The sequence below is a fragment of the Mytilus trossulus genome, chromosome 10 (assembly GCF_036588685.1).
Source record: "Mytilus trossulus isolate FHL-02 chromosome 10, PNRI_Mtr1.1.1.hap1, whole genome shotgun sequence".
In the NCBI taxonomy this organism is placed as follows: Eukaryota; Metazoa; Mollusca; class Bivalvia; order Mytilida; family Mytilidae; genus Mytilus; species Mytilus trossulus.
The window spans coordinates 5,020,030-5,038,338 of record NC_086382.1 but is presented as its reverse complement, the minus strand read 5'-3'; the positions used below and the strand labels follow the sequence as shown (position 1 = coordinate 5,038,338).

The 18,309-nt window shown below is 32.2% G+C and overlaps 1 protein-coding gene across 1 annotated transcript; it reads right to left on the bottom strand.

The window, feature by feature from the left end:
• Positions 1 to 2,652: 2,652 nt before the first annotated feature.
• On the bottom strand, positions 2,653 to 18,070 carry LOC134686748 (aldehyde dehydrogenase family 16 member A1-like). Its single transcript, XM_063546473.1, has 14 exons — positions 17,930 to 18,070; positions 16,046 to 16,151; positions 15,347 to 15,473; positions 14,600 to 14,778; positions 13,890 to 14,152; positions 13,206 to 13,358; positions 12,591 to 12,788; positions 9,276 to 9,371; positions 8,317 to 8,559; positions 6,886 to 7,040; positions 5,753 to 5,920; positions 5,005 to 5,209; positions 3,659 to 3,844; positions 2,653 to 3,185 (listed from the first exon to the last, which is right to left on the bottom strand). The coding sequence occupies exons 1-14, from the start codon at positions 18,026 to 18,028 to the stop codon at positions 2,886 to 2,888; spliced, it is 2,478 nt and encodes an 825-aa protein (XP_063402543.1). The 5' UTR covers positions 18,029 to 18,070; the 3' UTR covers positions 2,653 to 2,885.
• Positions 18,071 to 18,309: the final 239 nt, after the last annotated feature.

The following is an 18,309-nucleotide window of genomic DNA, read 5'->3' as shown; positions in this document are numbered from 1 at the left end:
AATATTAAATCATTCCCTTTCATAGAAGCCAAGAAATATTTGACAGAAAGATAAACATACGGGCAAAGGAGGGTCAAGGGATTTCTGGACCTGCTTCTGTCTTCCTTATTTTTTCTTCTTTCCTTAAACAGTTGAATATGTTCTGGGCATTTAAAAAGGAAGAAAAATGGCATTAAATTCTTTTCCATCAATTGGAAATCATGTACACTTGCAAAACTGAAAATTACATTAGCAATCAACACATAAAATTGACATGATTGAGAATGGAAACAGGGAATATCATGATGTGTCAAAGATCTAGACAACAACCTGACCAAAGAGCAGAAAACAGTTTAAGGCAATCAATGAGTCTTTAACACAGCGAAGAAAAATCCTGACACCAGAGGCAGCTTCAGTTAGCCCCTCGACAAACATGTGCATTAGTTCAGTAAAAGTGAATATCACAATAAACACCAAAACACATAACCAAAATTAAACAGCATAAAGACAAGCTAAAACCAGAGGCTCCTGACTTGGGACAGACACAAAAATGTGGCAGGGTTATGTTTTGTAAGATCTCAAAACTCTCCTCTCTCTATAACGGGACCACTATAACTCTAGCAAATGTAGAATAACAAAGACAAACAATACAATATCAACAATCAACAATTTTATTATAGTTCTTGATTATTATATGAAACAAACGATTTAGCACTATAAACAAAAAGTATACGGTGACATGAATTCTTATTATACAAAACTATTAAGTGAGATTCAAAATAACATAATTTCAACTTATAACAAACATAATTGTTTCTTTTACAATACAATAGTTTCCCTGAATTTGTGAATTAAAAAAATCATGATCTTCACATATTTGTCCACAGCTATTATATATATGCAACAACATTCTATACAATCTTTAATTTTTCACAACATCCTGTGTTAAATATCTGTCAAGAGTAATTTACACTGCTAAAATAATGTACATAAGAAGTAAAACAGCATTTATTCAAAGGGAAAAGCAACACAATTTTATTATTTTACTTATTAATTAGTAATGCATTTATCATATACTAGATAGATATAGGAAGATGTGTTGTGAGTGCCAATGAGACAACTCTCCATCCAAATAACAATTTAAAAAAGTAAACCATTATAGGTCAATGTACAGCCTTCAACATGGAGCCTTTGTATATGTTGTATGTGTAATACACTCACTGTATCAGACAACCTTGATAATATTGATATCAGCCAGTTTCAAATGCTTAATCACATGAGGAATATATTTCAAGTAGGGCTGTAAAGTCCAAAACTTATGCCACCGTCCAAGACATTACCACTTAAAATCTTTACAAAGTAAAAATTACTGAAATACATTTTTAAAGCATGATTTACCTGATTGTATATTAAATGTGAAGAGCTGCCTTAAAAAACTCAATTAAAGTAATACCAAAATAATATATTACTTAAAATATTGATATAAACAAGCACTGTTTAATATTAGACATATATGTATAAAACATTTATATTAACCATTCCCATATGATTAAATGTGGTGTAGATGTATATACCTGACTTACATCAAAACCATGTGATATAGATTGTCATGCAGATAATAAATGGATAATATAGTAAAATAGTTAATGCTAATATTACAAAACAAAATAAAAACATTTCTAGAGTTTCAGCTGAGCCTATCTAAATGGTATGTTATCATTAAGAGTTGGACAACTGCTCTGAAATGGCACACACTTCTTATACATAATTCAATACTGGCAGTTGTTTTTAATATTAAATATATACATATGCACTGCATGAATAACCCTTCCTTTAAACTATTTACATTTGTAAGATAAATGAATGGAAGACTAGAATTTTTAGGTAAACCATACAAAAATAATATATAAAAGTTATAAATATTCAGTTGTATTCTTGTTAAATTTCAAGAGTATAGATAGTACCTCAACACAAATACAAAACATTTCAGGCCCATAGCCAGGAATTTCCAAAGGGGGGTTCGTTGGACTCACAAACTCGACTTTAACAGTCACAATTCGAACAGAACATTGACTTTAACAGTGCTTATTTGTTTTCAAGGGGGGGTTTGTCCGACCCCCCCGAGGCTATGGGTATGCATTTTGAAAATTTCATTACTAAAAACAGTCTTAAGATATTTTAGTAAATATATAATCTATATTAGATTGTGAAAATAAATCATTATAAATTTGACTGAAAGAACTTAACCCAAATACAGTTTGATCGAAAATAATTTGGTTTACAGTACTGTAAATTCAGAAATTATTGCGTGCATTTATTATTGCGATCTTGTCATTTATGACTAAAATGCGATTTTAATTTTTACGATTTTGAGAAAAATCCTGTTTATTCCATATAAAATATTTCAAAATGCGAGTTTAAATTATTGCGTTAACAACTCAGTCGCATTTTGCGCAATAAAATAAACCTCGCATTAATTTCTGAATTTACAGTATGTTATTTGATAAACTAAATAATTTATGATTTTTATGAAATTAATATATTCTCCTTTTATCATAAATCAAACCTTTTTAAAACTAATCACAACCATTTCTAGGTATGACTTAAGCTATATTATCAGACAAGAAACAAGGATATATCTATCTACTCAAGCGTAAAAGTAACTTTTGGACGGTTAATACTTTTAAACGTTAACATTCTTAAAACATGGCTTAAAATTAAAAATCTAAACAATACTGAAATGATTTGAGAATTTATCTACACTGACCTTCAATTTGTTGGTCCTTAAAAATTTAAGTCTAGATTTTATTTGTTAATTCGATTAAGTGAACAGATCTATTCGAAGAACACATTACAGGACATGACTGTCATATACTAATTCACTCAACACATCTGTCATTTTTTGTTTAATTAGCAAAGATATCCCCCATTGGAATCCAGATATTTTTACATTGTATCGACTGATACAGGAACTCCTCTCCCTGTCCTTGTTCTGGGTCTGTCCAATCTCTGGCCAGTCCATAATTGACCCACGTCCTCTTTACATTCTCAGCAGACATATATTCCACAAATTTGGACCCTTCTGCCGTTCCGAAGTACCACATGGACTGGATATCCTGATGCTCAGCAAGAAATTTGGTCAGGTGATTACGATTTCCTGTCAGAATGTTGACCACACCTCCAGGAAGGTCTGATGTGTCAAATACCTGTAATAAAATAAACAATTCCAATATTAAAAATATATTAGAGGCTGAGAACAAGGAACTTTCAAAAGAAGCGTTTTGATATAAATGATCATCCATTTGATTTTTTGTTGTAAATTATGTAATAAAAAAATTCTAATATAGGGGATGAACTGGAAGACCAAAATCATTGATTGCCCCATTTATCAGTTTTATATCTAATACTTTTCAGTGAAGCAGTTAAGTCTGTTATAAAAATGGCTAACAGTTTAATGTTCAGTCTCTTTCTTGGTTATTTTATTTTGTCATAGATTTTTTATTTCATGTACACACATCCTAAATTGTTTTCGTACATAGATTTCATATGCAAACCATTTGAATACAGGTATTGAAAAGGAATTCTTTCTAATATAATTATTTAACTATCGCTTCATTTTGACACTTTCTGTCATGAAATCAGAAGTACATGGCACCAGAAACCAAAGCAGACGTCTTACCTGGTACAGATCTAAGGCTGACAGTGGGTATTTCTCACTTGGTACAATAACAATGACATTTCCTCTTATGACAGCCGGAGCAAATAGTGACACAAAACCTAACAAGGGATATTCATCTGGACAGGCAATACCAATCACACCCATAGGTTCATGAACTTTTACTGTACAACCATATAATGTGGTCTCCTGTAAAATAGAACACAGGAAATGTTATATTTGTGAACTTATAAAACAAAGATCTGGTTATCTTTCGTGGTGATTAATGGCACTTGAATAGTGTTATTGAAATTTAACAAATTTTCTTTAGTTGTATATAATTATATCTTGTAACAAATTAAGTTTCTTGTCTTTTTATATCTTATTTTCAAGTTGTATGTTGGGTTTTTTCTTAAAAGGTTTATTGCTTAGTTAGTTAGAAGTTGGCTTGGTTAAAATTTTGATTACATCATATTTCATTTCAATTCATGTATTGCAAAATGGAAAGGGATTGATATAAGTTGTAATAACTTGTTCCCCAATCCACTATAAATTGATATGTTTAAACTAATAAGAAATTATGACAAAACAATCATAAATAATGACCAGTTGAAATGAAATACTGTGGATTCACTAATTTTTATAGGTACCAATTTTTCTAAATGGAGTAAAGATTTGAATTGTGGAAAACTAATTTTGTGAATTTACCAATGTTTGCACACAAGATGTACTTCGTTGAACACTTAAATTCTTGGTTCACCAATCCCAATGTAATCCATGAAAATGTAACACCATAATTAATCCACAATCCATATTCTAATGCAACAACGTTTGTAATGTTCATTTAGATTGGATAAGGTCAATAATTTTCATGTCATCAATTGACAATTGATGCTCTGGAATGTATGCCCAAGTGCAGATGATATATGACAGATTTTAAATACTTGGTTTTTTTTTATGTTATTTTCTGTCAGTTTCATTAGAATGGAGATAACAATATTGTATTTTGAGCTCTGATGGCATCAATTGGCGATTTGATGGTCTCAAATATCGTTTACTGTCTCCGCTAATGTGTCGCCAGTAAACTTAATTTGTGACCATCAAATCACCAATTGATACTGTCAGAGCTTAAAATAAAATACAATAAAGTTATCTCCTAAGTGCACATATTTAGGGCATCTAGTGGAAAGATTAATTGATTAAATCATCTTTACACATACTGATTTGAAACACTGCAACAAATTAAGGGAACATGTCCTGTTTCTCAATTTTCATTTTTTTTTTATATTTAAAGTTTAAGTCTTTGTATTGATGAAAATGTGACAGTCCAACAGTACATATAAACAGGATAAGTGTGGAGAGATACTAACCTGTACAGTGCCTCCATATTTATCACAGTATGCTCCCCAGTGGAACAATCTCTGAACTGACAGATCCACCTCAGTCTTACAGTCGTCCATAGATCGTCCTGTCATCTGATGTATCCTGTTAGCCACTTCATCTCGTCGTAACTCAAGGTTCTCAGCCATGTAGTATACTATCTGTGCTCTGTTGTGAGCTGCTCTCTTTCCCCAGCTGTTTAAAAATAATACTTTAAATTTAGATATCCTGTAACATATAACAAAGCTACTGTAGGATTTATAACAAAAACTTACTCCAATCATATGGCTAATTTTCTTTAAGATGGATCCATGAATCTGTGAAGAGTTTTGGCATTCACATTTAGTGTCTAAGATTTTACATTTTAGGGTACAAAACTTTAATTGTGTGTATATTTTATTTTGTTGGTAAGCTCTATTGAAGAAATAGTTTGTGTCTAATATTACTGAGTACTATTTTCAGTAAAGTAACCTTATGAGCTTGCCTAAAATAATACCACAAGGACCAACCAGAGGGAATACTTTATGTACCAGATATAAGGCATCAAAGTACCAAGTCAATGAAGAGATTACACAACCATTTCAATAAACTGTGTTACAGTATGATTTGGTGGTCTTACTATAACAACTCCACAGTACATCCTTTCTATTATCCTAATAACATGGCTATACTAGTACCATTAGGGCACCTCGAAGGGACTATATCAGTACCACTGGGGCCCAATAAGGGGCTACCTACCCTGCAGAGGCAGCATGTGCAGCCTCTACTGCATTCCTGACATCCTTTCTGGTACCCTCACCAACATGGGCAATAACAGTACCATTGGGGCTCACCACAGGTCTGGCATAGGGAGCATCTGGTCTGGCTTGTTTACCACCATAGTACATCTTATATGTTCTGTCAATTCTGTCAACAGTACAAAGCGTATAAAGTCTTTAAAAATAGAAATGATTAAAACATGTTGTTTTAAAAACTAAAATACTTTATTATTGTGAAAAATGTAAATTAATTGAAAAACAATAATTAAAATCCTACCCTTTGAATATTTACTATTAATATTTACCAGAAACAGAAAGTGGTTCTGTGTTATTTTTTAAATTCATTTTAATCAGTCAAGTTTTGAAATAATAAGAACATGCATTAAGACTCTAAATTTACAAAACTTACAGATCCTTTTGCTTTTGAAATTCAAATTGAAAGAAGATCAGACATGTACAGAACCATGGCAACAGATAGCAATACATCCTGGGCATATTTTTATACAAAACTGCTGTTAAAAGCTTGCGGTATGGGCTTTGCTCATTGTTGAAGGCAGTACAATGACCTATAGTTGTAAATTTCTGTGTCATTTGGTCTTTTGTGAAGAATTGTGTCATTGGCAATCATATATCACATCTTTTTTAATAGGTTTTTGTTTGGCTCAGTCTTTAGTTTTCTATGTTGTGTTTTGTAGTCTGTTGTCTGTGTTTTGGTAGTTTCCTGTTTTTTACCATGGCGTTGTCAGTTTGTTTTCGACTTAATAGTTTGAATATCCCTTTGGTATCTTTCACCTTGCTTGTACCAGAGGCAGATTTAGGGGGTGGGGGCCCAGGCCCCCCCTTTTTGGGAAAAAAATTGGTTGCTTATATAGAGAATCACTGAAGTGTGACTGGAGCGGGCCCCCTCTTAGGTCAGTCAGTGGGCCCCCACTTATGAAAATTTCTAGATCCGCCACTCTGTACAATGATAAGACAAAAATCCTGCAGTAAACTTACCCTGGCAGTTTACCATCTGCTGATATCTAGTAAACTTACCCTGGCAGTTTACCATCTGCTGATATCTAGTAAACTTACCCTGGCAGTTTACCATCTGCTGATATCTAGTAAACTTACCCTGGCAGTTTACCATCTGCTGATATCTCATTTTTCTGGTTGTTTCCTATAGTTGGTCTAGCCTGAACTATCTGTCCAAAAGCTTTTAGGTCCAACTGCACAGGTTCTGGTCTAGGCCTCTTTTCCCAGGATGGTCTGACATACTCAAATAGTCCCTGCAAAAGAATTATAGTACTGACATACTGTATCTCTAAAAAGAAATTATAGTCATAAATTGTTTACTTTTGTCATCATATTGATTAATATATTAAAATTAACTGTAATGATGACTAAATGACAATTATAATCAATATCAGAAATTCATAAACAAAAAGACAGCAACCCATGTGCCATCTGAGTGATGAAAAGTCAAAATAAAAGTGTAAAACCTTGACCATCATAAATATGCACATGCTGAATCAATTAAACTTCAAATACTCAAAATAGTGGCTGTAGTTTTGCTTTTGTCTTTCATAAAGGTATAAATCACACACCTAAGAAAAGTATGTCTTTCAAAAATTTTACTAACATGAAACATTCTGTAAATATATAGGAAGAAAGCATAGAGAATTGAGATCTTCAAATCAGAGTGTAAATGTTTCATAACTACCAATTGCACAAGTTGATATCTTTTGACTATAAATGAAAACCAAAACTACATCATTGTGGGTCAACGAATAAGTTAACCACTACCTCATTGTGAGACAAATTAGTTAACCAAAATCAATGAATCCAATCTGTTAATAATTTCTTGAATTCTATAAACCAACTTTTTTTGCTTTTAGCTTTTGTAGCCCATTTCTCAGCAATATTTTTTCGCAATTTTACATTTACTTCATGTAGTTTACTGTGGATTCATTTATTTTTGTTGGTACCAATCTTCGTGGATTGCTGAAAACTTGCAATTTCGTGGATATTTAATTTCGTGGTTTTGCCAATCTCTGTATACAGAGCCTAGGGAAAACATGTACTTCGTTGAACATTTAGATTCGTGGTTCAGCTGTATCCACGAAACCCACGAAAATTGGTACCCAACAAATAATAATGAATCCACAGTATTAAGGAAATATCCAAGTTCTACAAATCACAACAATTTCTATTTGTGTTATTTTTCTACTCAACATGCTCAAGAAAGTCATCAAATATTGCATTTTTAAAGAAATGAAAAAAAATACTTTTCCAACAATAATGCCCTCAGTATCAATGCTCCCACCACCACCCCAGTTATAATTATTTTTCGGAATAGGGAATATTTTGTTCAGACAGATAAACTGACGAAGGTAAAAGCCCAGACGATCAATGTTAGATAGATGTTTGAAATCATTCAGGTGTTGTGAGTTATGAGAACGTTGTAAAGGCGATAATTTTTGACACAAGTAAATGTTATGTTATTAAAAAAAAATAAAAATAAAAAGTTACAACAAAGCCACCAACCAGCTAAATAAACCATACCTCTTTGCCACCATCTCTACCATAGCCACTCTGTTTGTAGCCACCAAAGCCAGCTGCAGAATCAAACAGATTGTGGCAGTTGATCCATACAGTGCCAGCCTTGATACTAAGTGCTGCCTCCAGAGCTAATGGTATATTTTCTGTCCAGACACTCCCTCCTAGTCCATAGATAGTGTTGTTAGACAGGGCAATAGCTTCTTTAGCTGTCCTAAATTTTAAAACAACCAATACTGGACCAAATATCTGCAAAGTAGAACAAGAACCCTGATACTAGTACAGAAATATAAGAGGGGAATATATCAATGAGACAACTACTAAAGAACAAAAAAAAAGTTTGTTTTCGTCACTACCTCTTTGATGTATTTCATAAATGAACAGTGCTGTCATTTGGGGCCTTTTATAGCTGAATATACAGTATGGATTTTACTAATTGTTGAAGGTTGTACTGTGGCCTATAGTTGTTTAAAATTTCTATGTCATTTGGTCACTTGTGGACAGTTGTCTCATTGGCAATCATATCACATCTTCTTATTTATGGAGTAGTAAATATAAGTAGATATATTGCAATTAAATATTATATTTGTCAGATAATTTTAATTTCTGGCATGAAAACCCTAAGAAACAATAACATTTTTATTGCATTGATATTTAAAATGGCCAATGGTTCCCAAATTCAATTCTTTCAGAAATAGCCGTAATTTCACATAAAAAGGAAGTAAAACTAGTTTTTTGACAATATTTGCACTTTTATCAAATGTGTTATTATTATATCAGGCAATATTTTTATGTCGTAAAAGTGTTCAATATTATACATAAAATGAATCTCAGTTTTAAACTTTCCTCAAATCTACTATATATTCCAATTCAAATTTAATTTAAACTAAGTATTGTTGACCATCATGACCATATGAGGTGGAAGTGAACTAGGATAATTCAAGAAGATAAATGATAAAGCTCACCTCCTCAACAACCACTCTAGATACTGTCTGTACATTGGTGATTATAGTTGGAGGATAAAAACAACCTTTCTTTGGTATGGGTGAAATCTGGAATATCTGTAAGAGAAATCATGGGATTTGTTATAAAGGGGCATTAGCTTTGAAATTCAATAATGTGGTTCAATAAAATGAATGAATATTTCATCATGTGTAATGGGGTCTAGATGTCATCTAACAAACCATTAATATGACCTCTGAAAACTGCAGATGTTCATATATCCTGATATCAACATACATATACATACAAAATAGATAGAAACCACATGCAATTTGATTTTTCTAGGGATGTTTTTTTGTATTTTGTATTGTAAAAATATATTTATCATCTTTTTTACCTGTATAAAAATGATATTTTGTAAATTGAACCAAGCAACCAAATGGTTAATCCTTTTTTCACTTTCAATGTTGACATTCTTTTCCTTTTAATTATTAAGCTGATGGGTAAAATTGAAGGTCACATGAATACAGATGTAATAAGGTTGAATTATTCACCTGCATGTTAAACATGTTAAAAGCAAATTATCATTTCACTACTTTCATTGATGATTGAACACAAAAAAAATCATAATTTAGTTTTTTTATCGTTTGTATTGATACCTCTTTAATGAAATCACATGACAAATATGTAAGGACATGTGTCTCGAATCTAGAAAAGATCTAACATGTGATGTGTTTATGCCATTACATTAAAACGTGTGAGGTTATCTAAATGTTAATAAATATGCTTAAATGATCAATCTTAAATATCTGTAATTAAGCATGCTACCTTTAAATTATTATGTTATTAAAGTTATTTAATTTATGACCAGCAGATCCCTGGCTTATGATTGTTCTGGGAAAAATACTCTCTTAATCCTTGAAAATTACATGTACTTTTAATATAACATGTATAATGTGTGTTGAATTTGACATTTAACAAACTTAAAGATATTTTGGTTCACTTTGTCGGTCATGTCATATTTAAACAGTTACCCCCGGTAACCTGACTTTTCATTCTCACTAGTTACAGACTCCTTTGAGAAATTTTCAAGTATTCATCTTTCAGAGTAATTTAAACTAGTTTATCTTGTTAAGCAGGCAGCAATAAGAGTATATTATAAAATTGCGAATGGAAAAGGGAATTTGCAAACCACCTGAACAAAGAGCAGAACACGGCCCAAGGCACCAATACTTTAATTAACAATGACAAAAAAGAATATAGAAATATGATAAAGGATAAACTGAGTTATGTCCCTTTACTCCTGAAAAATATATTTCAGTAAAAACAAGAATGTGTCCAAAGTACACGGATGCCCCACTGGCACTATCATTTTCTATGTTCCATGGACCATGAAATTGGGCCAAAAGTCTAATTTGGCTTTAAAATTAGAAAAAGCATATCATAAGCAGCAAGTGTACTAAGTTTCAAGTTGATTGGACTTCAGCTTCATCAAAAACTACCTTGACCAAAAACTTTAACCTGAAACTCCCATTTTCATTTTCTATGTTCAGTTGACCGTGAAATTGGGGTCAAAAGTCTAATTTGGCTTTAAAATTAGAAATATCATATCATAAGCAACAAGTGTACTAAGTTTTAAGTTGATTGGACTTCAGCTTCATCAAAAACTACCTTGACCAAAAACTTTAACCTGTGGACGAACGAACAATGAACAGACAGACAAACGAAGCCACAGACCAGAAAACATAATGCCCCTCTACTATCGTAGGTGGGGCATAAAAATCACAACTATTGCATGAATTAATAATTGTGATTGTTGGACAGTTGACTCATATATATGCAAGTTTAATTAAAAGATTTCAGGCAATATATTGCTACAAAAATTCTAAATGCAAGTTAATATTTGTATGAAGCAATTAATAAACTCATTGCAATTTTTGCAATAATAAAAATGTTCAGAAATTGCAGTAAATAGATGAAACATTTAACATCACAAATAGTTTTCAAAGATACTTCAGGGCTCACGCTACCAGGCGACTTGGGGGAAGAAGTCGCTTTCCCGACCGTCACTTCGCTTTCTCCGACCCCAAAAAGCGAAGACAAGTCGCCCTGTTGTTTAAGATACTCGCTTTCAGTCGCTTCCATCATCGGACATTTTCAATTTTTACCAAGTTGATGAAACATCAAATTTTTATTGATTATTAAAGAAATTAAGACAAAATCGATTCATTATCTTATGAAAAGAGGATGAAGCATTGTTTTTGCAGTGTGTAGCAAGTTATTTAATAAAAATACAACTTTTTATCACTTCGTGCACTTCCGAAAGTTCCGGTGCTTGTTACTCAAAAACGTACATCAACCTAACTTTCAGCTGCAAAATAAGTTTGTTACTTCATTTAAACGTGATAACAGTTGCCTCCAGTAAATTATCAATCCATTTATTGCATTAAAAACGTCATGATCCTTTCCAAATAACTTGTCAAACATCATTTATTTTTGTAAATTTTCTTGCAATCGTCCGCCATTGACCGATTTCTAAACTATGGATCGGAAACGGACCAGCTTTTGACCGGAATCCGTATTTTTACAAAAATTACTACGGACGCACGGATGGAACAGCTGACAGAAGAATATTGATCCCAAAAGGGAAAATTACGCATTCCACACGCATTAAAAGATTTTGGTTACATCTAAATAAACTCATCATTGATTGGTGTATATCATTCCCTATAATTTAAATGGATTGTTGTAAACTATTGTAAAGTTGCTTAACTCTTAGACTATAACACTAATGTCAATATATTATGGCCCAGCTTACCTTTATATATATTTTGATGAGAAACACTGAATTTCATACACAAGCTAGTTTTTAATTAAATTGTAATTGTTATTTTATAATTTCTTTACCTTTTTTAAAATATTTTTTTTTTTTTTTAGTGCTTGATATTTAGTTGGTAGTTTTTCACAAGGCCCTAAGTAAAATTTAAACAACTTTTAATTTGAAATGTTACTTTAATTGAATACTCAGATAAAAATTGAACAATATAAAAAGAACATTATTTACAAATGACCATTTATACTACAGTAAAATCCAAACATTGTAAAGCACCACACGAATGACCACTTCTCTTTCAAATCTCACCACTTCTCCCTATCAGTTTCAAAAAGAGAAGTCACTTCTCCCTATAATTCTGAAGTAGTGTGAGCCCTGATACTTTCTGTAATAAGTGAGTCAATTAACATAGCATAGTTTAATTATGTTTTGACAACTGTATCTGCTTTAGGTTAACATATTTACTGTTTCCTAAAATCACATGTGTACTTTTTTACTATCCTACCTCTGCTCCTTCTTGTCTAGCAGATTCCACATATTCTTCAATTGATTTCCTCTGGGATTCATCAACAATAGCTCCCATATCCACTGTCTTGTCTAAACTATCACCTACTCTAAAGTGGGTCAACCTCTCTTTCAGTTTGGCCACCAGTTTGTCATGGATGCCTTCTTGTACAAGTAATCTAGATCCTGCACTGCAGACCTGTAGATAGTAAACTTGTAAATAAGGTATTTTAATAGATGCATCAGACAAACAAACAAAAAATATCAAATGGCTTTCCAAACACTCATCCATTTTTTTCAATTCTCTTCAGAATATCAAATTCTTAATCGCCCAATCACTCCAATACAGTATTATTAAGCATTAAAATCGTGTAAGATATAGGCAATATCAAAATCTTGAAAAGACAAAAAAATTGACCCCAATCATCATGCTTTCAAATTAATTTTGAACTATTCCTTGGTCAAAAATGTTAAATAATTATTTTTTCTCTTGATTATTACATATTATTGACATACAGCATAAATTTTTCTTCTGTAATTAATATTTACAGCATAAACTCTTCTTCTTTAATTAATATTTTAGGTTACCAGGTCTACTGTCTTTGATAAAACCTACCTGTCCCTGGTTAAACCAGATTGCATCCACAACACCTTCCACAGTACTATCTAGGTCTGCTGTCTCAAATACAACAACAGGGGATTTCCCTCCTAACTCTAACGATAATTTCTTCCCACTTCCAGCAGTCAATCTACGTAATGTCTGACCAACCTAAAAATAACAAAAATACGGTTTAATCAACACAACAGACATTAAAAGTATATTCTTACTCTGTGAATTACTATCACATTTTAATGTTTTAATAGGCATGAAAAATGTTTTGTATAGTTTATATTTTACCTGACAATATCAGATATAATAGGAGTGAACATGCATGAGTTATAGATAACCTAACCATAACATCAACCATACAGAGCCTAATAACATCCATTTACCAGTACACCCATGTAAATGTTGTAATTTAGACTTTTATCATAAACTAGCACCATTATAACAATCACTAGATAGCCTTGTGTTTAGCATAATAGATTCAACAAATGGTCAAATATTTGACCATCAAAACTAAATTCTAAATAAATTGCCTAGTCCAATATCCATTCAAATCAAACAAAATAAATGCAAACCTTTAAAGATATTTGTATAAAAGACCATATACATTTAGGACCAAATAATTTTTTCAACCACAATTATATAATTGTTTTCAAACTGGACTAAATTGTATCCTGTTATGTGAATATTTACCCCTGTAGACCCAGTAAATGCCACTTTGTCCACATCAGGATGATCTGCTAGTTTACTGCCCATTGCTCCATTTCCTGTGACCACATTAAACACACCAGGTGGCAGTCCTGCCTCGGCACAAACCTCTGCCAGTAACAGGGCTGAGAGTCTGGTGTATGTAGCTGGTTTCAGGACCACTGTGTTACCCATGGCTAAAGCTGGGGCAATCTTCCAAGTCAGTAACATCAAAGGGAAATTCCAAGGTACAATACCTCCAATAACACCTAAAAAATGCATACATTTGAAAAGATACTGGTAATCTTGAAATCACAAAAAAAACTGGAAAAACATAGTGCGGTTAAATTCATCCATAATATTTCTGACCAATAGCAACTTTTTTATACATTTTCTATGAAAAATCCCCAAACATTCATTTCTTCCAATAAATTTGCTAGGAAAATCACAAGACATGCCATGAAAACTCATATAAGTTAAAGTTGCAAAGAAAAACTTATTAATCAGTGAAAATATTCATTTCTTCAGATATATTTTCTATGAAAAATCTATTGACAGTTTTCCTAAATGTACATCATTACATGTATCTCAATTGCAATGAAACACAAAATCAATCCTTGTATTTTTTCTGCATTTCTTTCACAATTTGTTTTCTTATCATGTATGTTATAGTTTTAACTTGAGATATTCAATCACTAATTGTTAATTTTCTTTACCAACAGATTTCCATCCTCTCATTTCTGTGTCCATTAACTGAGCCCAGCCAGCGTGATGATAGAAATGACGGACCACAATTGGTATATCAGCATCTCTGGTCTCACGGAATGTTTTACCATTATCCATAGCTTCTACAACACTGAACAACCTCATGTGTTTCTGGATGTGTCTAGCAATGCTGCAAATATCAAAAGATTTAGTTTTAGTTTTCTGTTTCCTGTTCATTCAATAAGAAGATTTTTTTTCTTTTGACTGTGAATTGAATTCATCCAACTTATTTTAAAGCATGTTAAATTCTTTATTATTCTTTATGAGCTTGTCCTGATTCAGTAGCCTATAGTAAAGAGGATATCCTTGATTCATATATGATTCAACTTTTTAAACATCATGTTTAACACTGTAATATTCTTTATCGGCCTTTCCTAAGTAAGGAGCTTGTAGTACAGTGGATGTTATTGGTTAATGACTGTCATGTTTGTTTTGTTACTAATTTTAATGTTGGGTTACCTGTTTGAATTGTTTGATTTAAAAAAATAAATTAAAAGCCTTCTACATTGTATAAGTTTTTCTCATTGTTGAAGGCTGTACAATGGCTTATAATTGCCTACTACAATGTACCACTTCATTTACCTCTAGTGGATAGCCATCTCATTTGCAATAACGCAACATCTCCTTATTTTAATACAGATAGAAAAAGGCTATCCAGTGACACAATAACATTAATTACAACTTTTCATGATATCTACCTGTATAAATGTCTAGCTCTGACATGATTTGGTGTCTTACTCCAAGTTTCATAAGCCTTCTTTGCTGAACTTACAGCCAAATCTACATCTTCTTGTTCTCCTTGTATAGTTGTTGCCAGTGGTTCACCTAATATAATAAATAAGACATATCTTATATAAGCTTCTCAAATAAAATTGAGAATGGAAATGTGGAATGTGTCAAAGAGACAACATCTTGACCAAAGAACAGCTGAAAGCCACAAGTGGGTCTTCAACAAAGCAAGAAAATCATGCAACCAGAGAAAGGCTTCAGCTTGCTCCTTTATACAAATTTGTACTAGTTCAGTTTAAATGAATGTCACACTATACACTCAAAATTAAGCAGATCTTGTCATTTTTACACATGCACCCACTGATCATATTTTGCTAGCCCTGAACTTCTGAACTTTTAGTGAGGTGTGAATGTTTGCCATGTGTTGAAGTAGATATATTAAGATGTGGTATAAACTTGTGCCAATGAGACAACTCTTTATCTAAGTCACAATTTGCAAAGGTAAACCATTTTTGGTCAAATATGGTTCTTGGTGTGAACAGCAATAAAATAACTGTGTTTTTTGTTTTTCTTTTGTCACATGGGTGTATCCATTTTGTGTTATGAATTATATTCATGTACAACATCCATGTTCTTTCCAATTAGTACTGTATACTGAGTATACTCACCAGTTGCAGGATTTTTTGTCTGATATGTTTTTCTGCCATCAGGTTTTACCCATTTTCCATCAATGAACAGCCCAAATTCACCATTGTCATGGTCATTCAGCCATGCCTGAATAATATCAACAGAATGAATCCATAGCTTTAAAATTAATTCTTTGGAACATTTGATAAAAACATTCTTCAAACATGTCAGACATAATATAAACTGTTCAAAAGTGTGGGAACAACATGATGCTGATGTACTATGTAGATTTCTTTTTAATTGGGTCCCTATGCATTTAAACATAAGGAAAATTGATTCATTAGTGCTCTCATGGATTTTACGAAACTTCCATCATACTTTAATACATGCAATGTCTTGCATGAGTTCAAAGCTCAGTCTGAATCACAAACTTTGTATTAGAGGTATGCCCCATGGAAATATTGATTATACAGAAAAATTGCATTGTCATGATTGTAAGATATTTGAGAACTCTTGTAAGTTCAATTCTTGTCAGAAACCATGAAAATGTTATCATAGGTTTATATCAGCAATATCTTTTACATGTTTTACATGTTAGACAATAATTTCAAATATAATAAACAAATTTTGCCCTTGGATAAATGTTGGTAATAGTAATTCAAATTATAACATGTATAAAAAAATTCACAATGCATTTTCTCTGAAACTGTATTTTTTTGTGCTTTTTTTAAGATAAATTTATATAAGCACAAAGGAACATTGGAACTCTTTTTTTCTTAAAGTTGTCAACACGATCCAAGAGCTGTTGATGAGGTGACTGATGATTGGTATTCATTGTGTTAAGGGGCCTCGCAGGTATAAATCTTTTTTTTTTTAATATAGGATTGACCACTAAAATATCAAGAATCAATATATTCTGATGAATAGAAGCGGTAAAGCAATAATTTTGTATCAATTTGTATTGATATTTCTGCCTTTTTTGCAAGAGTTATCTCCCTTTTCAATGCAAATCTCCTTAGGAATTTTAAATGGTGATTTTTTTAGTCTTCCTCAAGTTAGATTTTATCGGACTTTTTACTGTGTATATATGGGGTATAATGCTAAAGATTAAAACTTAAAAATCTTCTGTTGCAATTACTTTCGGGTTAGGGTCAAATTTATCATGTTTATGCTAGATTGACTGGACTAATAGGATACTTTTAAACAATTAAGTAAACATTTTCTGAATTTGTATTTACTAAAATTAATAAAGTTACTAGGCAGATCAATAATTTTACATAGGTGTCTGACACTGCTATACCAACTATTGTGATTTTTATCATCTAAATATTCTATTCCTTTGCTATATTTCAACTTTTTTAAATTTTTTGCAAACAGACTGGTTTATGTGTGGGTCTCATTGGGGTCTAAGTGTGCCATGGGATTGCCAATATTTTTTAATTGGACTCGTGAAAGTCTAATTCATGAAATTATTGTGCGTGAAAATGGGGAAATGAAGTTTTGCGGGACACAGGAAATTACCAAAAAATGAGAATTGCTTACGTATATAGTGTAAGCGGGATACAGGAATCTGACAAAACAGTGAGCAGGATCTGGGATCAGAACTCCCTAATGAGACCCCATGTATATCTCATTATTCTGAAAATTACATGTTTCTGGTCTTATTTTGATGTAATTATTTAACACGGCAAAAAAAATAAAAAATTATGCTGTCTAAAGTCAATCAATAATTATATTTCCCCCTGACAACATTGTTTTTGTTGGGAGTTTGTTTTGCTCAATAGTTTACATTTATGTTGTGTACAAAGTCATGGACATGGGGAAAACATGATTTATGTGTTGGCTTGTAATGAGGTCAGTGGGGTAATTATTATGTGACAGCTCTTGTGCATTTGTAATATGTATAGAAATGTTTTAAAATTAACCTTGGCAACATTGTCAGCTTCAGGAGCAGGTCCATATTCCATGCTCTTAAAGATTTCAGCAACAGAATTTTTTGTGTTGGTTTTCGTGTCAGCAGCCATCGTTGTGTTCTCGGGCTTTGACGTCAGAACACTGAAAAGATCGAAAAGTCACGAGCGAACGCATGCCTTCTACGTCATAACATGGCAGCCACCACTGAAAAAAATTTCGTTTAATTTTGGTGAGTTTATCGCCGGTTTTCTGCTTGATTTAGACGTTTGTATGTCACAGTATTATTGCATTCAAAAGTGAATTTTGTCTTTAAATCATAATAGAACACGTTTCATTGTAGAAAGCCGACATCTTTTAGCTTTAACCGTAGTAACCACTTTCTCTTTGATCT

Coding starts and splice junctions, on each gene's coding strand:
- LOC134686748 (XM_063546473.1), bottom strand. CDS start 18,028: ATGGCTGCTGACACGAAAACCAACACAAAAAATTCTGTTGCTGAAATC. Junction 8,560..9,275: donor CTAGAGTGGTTGTTGAGGAG/GTGAGCTTTATC, acceptor TCTACTTTGCAG/ATATTTGGTCCAGTATTGGT. Junction 5,210..5,752: donor GCACATGCTGCCTCTGCAGG/GTAGGTAGCCCC, acceptor ATTTTTAAACAG/CTGGGGAAAGAGAGCAGCTC.